The sequence below is a fragment of the Notothenia coriiceps genome, unplaced genomic scaffold, assembly GCF_000735185.1.
Source record: "Notothenia coriiceps isolate Sejong01 unplaced genomic scaffold, NC01 NC01_scaffold00028559, whole genome shotgun sequence".
Taxonomy (NCBI): Eukaryota; Metazoa; Chordata; class Actinopteri; order Perciformes; family Nototheniidae; genus Notothenia; species Notothenia coriiceps.
In genome coordinates this window covers 1-6,059 of record NW_011361260.1, presented here as the reverse complement: position 1 = coordinate 6,059, position 6,059 = coordinate 1, and the positions used below count along the sequence as shown (strand labels likewise).

At 39.4% G+C, this 6,059-nt stretch overlaps 1 protein-coding gene across 1 annotated transcript; it reads left to right on the top strand.

Annotated features, from left to right (window-relative positions):
• Positions 1 to 137: 137 nt before the first annotated feature.
• On the top strand, positions 138 to 3,232 carry LOC104958275 (ectonucleotide pyrophosphatase/phosphodiesterase family member 2-like; the record flags this gene model as incomplete). The annotated part of the gene is made up of 4 exons (XM_010785995.1): positions 138 to 279; positions 885 to 962; positions 2,575 to 2,707; positions 2,996 to 3,232. Coding segments are annotated over 4 exons (590 nt in total), but the record flags the coding sequence as incomplete, so codon positions are not given.
• Positions 3,233 to 6,059: the final 2,827 nt, after the last annotated feature.

The following is a 6,059-nucleotide window of genomic DNA, read 5'->3' as shown; positions in this document are numbered from 1 at the left end:
AGACAGATCTAAACAAGACAAAACACAACGCAGACAGAAAACCAAAGACAGATCTAGACAAGACAAATCACAACACAGACAGATTGTGACAATTTGTCACCTTCCTTTCTCTTACTTTCCCGTTTTTTGTCTGTCAGGAGGACATGACTCCCATCCCGGAGGTCTCTGCCGGGGCTCAGTGTATCCGAGTGGACCCCAGAGTGTCAGCTGATCACAGTCAGAGCTGCACCTCCTACAGCCAGAACAACCATCTCACCTACGGATCCCTCTACCCTCCAGGTAAACCTGCAGGAGAGGAGCACACACATAGGCTGATGAGTCCAGTAGTATGCAAGATAATAGAAGATAAGACCTACACACACAGGAAATGCATAATGTCCCCTTAAGCCTTGCGCACTCACTCACTCACTCACTCAATGATACACCTTTCTTTAGATTATTTATGGCATTCAATTATATATGTTAACCTTGTGTTTACAGTGAATAGTAAATTGATGCATCACCTTTGTATTTATGTTTGACTGCAGTACAGGAACTAATGTTATTACAAAATGTTGTCCACGTAAAGTTCTGGTTTTGATCAGTTTTACTCAATGAGCAGTTAACATTTGTTCTTGTATAAATTACCAATAATATCAGGCTGTGATTATGAAATACTAACAGCTACAGTTATTCTTTTATAATGTGATGCAATGTTTATACTGACAATTGTAAATTACATTTTGAAAAGGACATGTTGTCAAGAGACTATAGCAGAGCAAAAATAAAATGTACCCGAGTGATTCAGCTCTGATGCTTTAATGTTCACAGCCTCTCTGTAATGTTTGCATTATGGAAATATTTGTTTTCCACGTGTTAAGAGTGTTTTGGGATTTTCTTCACAGAGCTGGCATCTTCTCCAGAGTCCAGATATGACGCTTCGCTCATCACCAACATGGTCCCCATGTACCCTGCATTCAAGAGTGAGTCACACCCTTAAAAAACAAGTTCATATCAACAAGGGTAAACTTGTAGCACCGGGTTATACATAAAGAGCACTTAAACTGTTTCATACATCGAAGAAAACTCTTTTTGAACCAGCAAAAGTTCATAAAACCTCAACGAGCCAAATCAAATATTCAGATTTGGATTGACATGATGTGAGACTGATTAACTTTACATGTATCTCTGCAGATACTACCTGGTGGTGGTCAAATATCAGGAACATCAAACAATAAAACTATCCCCTTACTTAAATGAGTAACTGTGAGTTAAGAGCCATACATCCACAAATATCAGTGAGTTTCTTGTTGAATACAACATGTGCTATGTGCTATACTATAATCAGTGAGTTTGTCTGTTACTACAAGCTACAACCTTTAACAGTCTTTAAACAAGTATGATCTGCAGTGCTTCTGTCCAATATTAAGAGTTAGTGCCTCATCGTTCAGCTGTGTGTGATGACCAGTTTAATGAGTGCCTTCTCTCTTTCTGTAAATCAGCAACACCCAGTGTGATGAGACAAAGAGACATAAGTGTGGTGATGTCAGGTCTGAGCGAGCACCTCCTGACACTCATTGTTTCTGCAGAGAGAGGACTTATCAGGACAAACACACGCTCTCTGAATCGCTGTCTCATGCAGATACACATAATCCTCATTGTCGTCAGTGCTGGGAACACAGTGCGTGTCTGGGGAATTTATAGTTTTGCATTATTAATGCTGGAACATATTGTATGTAGATTGATGACATCAGGATCAGTGTGCGGACAGTGCTGAGTTGAACAAGAAACATAGTCTTGCAGGATACAGAATATGTTTTGTTTCCTAAATTAGATTATGAAAGTTAAAATCCCCTTAAAGGACCAAAAATATGTCTCACTCACATATCTTTTAAAGTTTATTAACACATTTCTATTTCTAGCCCATAAAAGGTTGTAAAGTTCGTCCCATTTCAGAATAATATATATGATATGTTTTATAATGAGTGATCATTAAAGTGTTCTCAAAGCTGAAGGTGCAGCTAGTTTGAATGACTTTGTATACTGCAGGGTAGCTTGTGGATTTACTCCAGGTGGAACTAAAGTCTGATTTAACACTTGATTAGATTTGCAAAGGATGCAGATGATATTTTTTCCCGCAAGTTTTAAAGGTTAAAAACCGTTGACACAACATTAGGATTTGATATACTGTAATAACAGTGAAAATTAACCGATTGATTTAATGTTAAATAAAATAAAATAAAATAAACATTAGCACCTTTAAACTGAAAATATATCATCATATTGAGCTGAACAACAACATTGAATGTTCAGAGAATGTAAAATGTGATATTTCTGTATCTTTTTTTGCATACCCACAGTAGCTGAGATTTGATTGCAATGTGAGCCAGAGGACATCCAGATGTGATCTGAAAGCCCCCCCTCTGCAGTGCATCCTGCATGCATTTACGTTCAAACTGCAGTTAACATGCAGCACTCCTGATCCTGATATCTTTACATCAGAAGTGAAACGGGTTGATGAGTTTAGGAAGGAGACTTATCATAAGATATATGCTTTGTGTTTTAGCACCTGATCCTTTTTTCTTCTATCTGCAGGAATGTGGAGTTACCTGCAGGGCACGCTGCTGAGGCGCTACGCAGAGGAAAACAACGGCATCAACGTTCTAGCTGGACCCATATTTGATAATGATTACGACGGCCTGCGAGACACCACGGAGAAGATCAGAGAGTAAGAACTGACCAGTATCACACTGACAGGCCCTTTAATGTTCTACTTCAACTGTATGAGAAAGACATAATAAAGTTACAATTAGGCTGAAAGGTTTATTATTGATCTTGTAAGAAGCTTTTTGTCAGAAAATGCACTTTCACATGCATGGATGATACAAAATACCAAATAAAAGTGAATCAAATCAAATCACTTTTCTCTTTCCCCAATCAACAAAGAAGCAAACAAACAGACATATTACAAAACACCAGGCCGCTGTACATTAGTGTAACTCTCTCTTCTGTCCAGGGTCTCGGCCGAGGCCCTGCCCGTCCCCACCCACTTCTACACGGTGGTGACCAGCTGCCAGGAGCTAAACCAGACGGTGGAGGAGTGTGACGGAGATCTGAGGGCCTTCTCCTTCCTGCTGCCCCATCGACAGGATAACACAGAGGCATGCAATGTGAGTAAAACCCAACAGGGGGCAGCGCTGTCCCACTGCAGCTGCATCAAGTCAGTTCACATCAGTCAGAGATCAAAAACACAGTGAGTTTGATCTCTGTCATTTTAGGAAAGTAACTGATAAACTTACTCAATTACTGTGTCTAAGTACAAATGGACCCTTTCATCTATTAGTAAATGATCACAAACATAATCAAGAATCTCTTGATAACTGATTTAGGGTCCTGAAGTTCATCAGGAAGGGATCGTATGTTGTTGCATCCAGTAATGGATATCAACATGCTCCTCTCACTAGTAAGAGGGACTTGACAACGGTGAACCTCTTTAAGTACAGTAAACGTAATACTCTTTGGGTATTGTCCTTCGGTTAGCCAAAGGAGATAGTTTAAGGTTTAATTTAAGGTCTCCAGGGCAACCAACTGCAGTAAAATCCTGCTCTGACAGTAATGCAAGTGTAATAATAATTCAATTGTTTCATAATGAAACAAGTATTACAGTGAACCTCTGGTGAAATGCGGGTCTTTCTCAGAGGAATATTTCCAATTCATTGTCACTACTGACAGCTAAAGATTAGAGGGAACCTTATCACTGTTCTAGTATGAGTTACATTTAAAACTTTAAGAAATCAATTCAAGACCACTGTGCAGTTTACAGTCAGTTATCTGGTAGCTGAATTAAGGTTATTTCAGTCAGACAAATCCTGTTTGAATATTTATTAACAGCAACATAGTTTGAGTTTGGCCTAGTCACTCCCCTGCAAATCTTTTCAACATCACTGATCTCTGTTGCTCTGAAGCTCTGATTTATGGTTAAATGGGGGTCTTTCTCAGATAAATATTTCCAGTGACACTGTGGAAATTCAATGTGAGGCAAGCGGTAATTACGCAATTAATTCACTGCTAAAGTTTAGTGGAGTGATGATAAGATAACTATCACCACAGCCTACAGATGGGTGATTAGGTGGAAGGGGGGCAGATAAGCAGCAGAAGGTGAAGGGTAGAGGGAGGTATGGGAATTCCGGCAGATTAAATACAGCTTCTGAATTTGTAAAATGTGTTATACAAGGGGGTAAGGCATGTCACGTGTATATAGGCCATTTCGCACCATTTTTCCTTTCATTAACATAAAACAGTTCTGAGGCTGACTAATAGGGACAATGGTGTTTCTGCCAGTCCCACTCTGAGCCTTTCCTGTACTGTGTAACTTTGATGAGCAGCTCGTATACCTGGAACTGTGCGTAAGGCTTTGCAGCTCTTAGTTTGTTTTGATGATCATATTATATTTTAAAAGTTCACAGGTTTTTTCCTCTTTATCCTCCAGGACCTCTGCCCCAACTGATTTACACAGTCTTTTGATGGTCAGAAAAACTTTTCTTGTTGCTAAAATAAAGCTAACAGCTAGTTACCTAGTTAGCTGTTAGCTCAGTTAGCAGTGCTACCGATCTGAGAACTTGGAGCACTTGGGACATTTTGTGGTTTACATTTCTAGCAGGAGGAGATTCCATCCCAGGACAGGTTGGAGAATGCAGGCAACTGGAGCCGGTGGTGTGGGCAATGGAACATTAGTCTTTGACATTTTACTTGACATTTTTGTCGAGCACTAACCAAATAAAAGCTAGAGTTTGAAACTATTTGAAACATTCTAAATTGACCTTTTAAGGACTAGCCGGAATTATTTGTATATTATTATTTGCGTGAATTTTCCCATTCCCACATTTCCTGTTAGTATGACTGATAAGGATTATGTGTGCCTGGTCTGCATAAACATTTGAACATCGGTTTAAACTGCAGACGCAGTTGTTACTGAAACGTGACTGTTATTGACAGAGAGCATTGTCAGCTACTGAGTCATACTGTAGGTGTCATAAGTTGGAGATCTATCACGTGGCCAAAACGAAACAAGGAATGTAAACGTGTCTTTTCATATTTGAACATTTGTGTGTACCAACACTGACTCATATCTGATCAAACTACAACTCAACAATCAAGATGTTTTTTTCTTTTCTTAGAGGGGAGCAGAGATCCTCTTGGCTTTTCACAGTAAACAAAACTTGCTGACTCCCAGTTTAAATTTGCAGTAGCTTCTGTAGGAGTGTTTGTGTCATACATGTACCATACATGTTTATACTGTAGGCAGCATACAGTATATGTACACAGTGGACAGTCAACTGTTGCTACATTTAAAGAAAGACTAAAATGTAGCAACCATTGCCTGGTGCAGGGATGACACATACAGGACTGTCTCAGAAAATTAGAATATTGTGATAAAGTTCTTTATTTTCTGTAATGCAATTAAAAAAACAAAAATGTAATACATTCTGGATTCATTACAAATCAACTGAAATATTGCAAGCCTTTTATTATTTTAATATTGCTGATTATGGCATACAGCTTAAGAAAACTCAAATATCCTATCTCTAAATATTAGAATATCATGAAAAAGTATACTAGTAGGGTGTTCAACGAATCACTTGAATCGTCTAATTAACTCGAAACACCTGCAAGGGTTTCCTGAGCCTTGAAAAACACTCAGCTTGGTTCAGTAAACTAAATCACAAGTATGGGGAAGACTGCTGATCTGACTGCTGTCCAGAGGACCGTCATTGACACCCTCCATCAGGAGGGTAAGACACAAAAAGAAATTTCTCAAAGAGCAAGCTGTTCACAGAGTGCAGTTTCAAAGCACATCCACAAAAAGTCTGTTGGAAGGGGGAAATGTGGCAGGAAACGCTGCACAACCAAGAGAGATGACCGCAGCCTTAACAGCATTGTGAAGAAGAGTCGCTTCCAGAATTTGGGGGAGCTTCAAAGACTGTGGACTGAAGCTGGAGTCCAGGTATCAAAAGTCACTGTTCACAGACGTGTCCGGGAAATGGGCTACAATAGCCGTATTCCCATGGTCAAGCCACTTC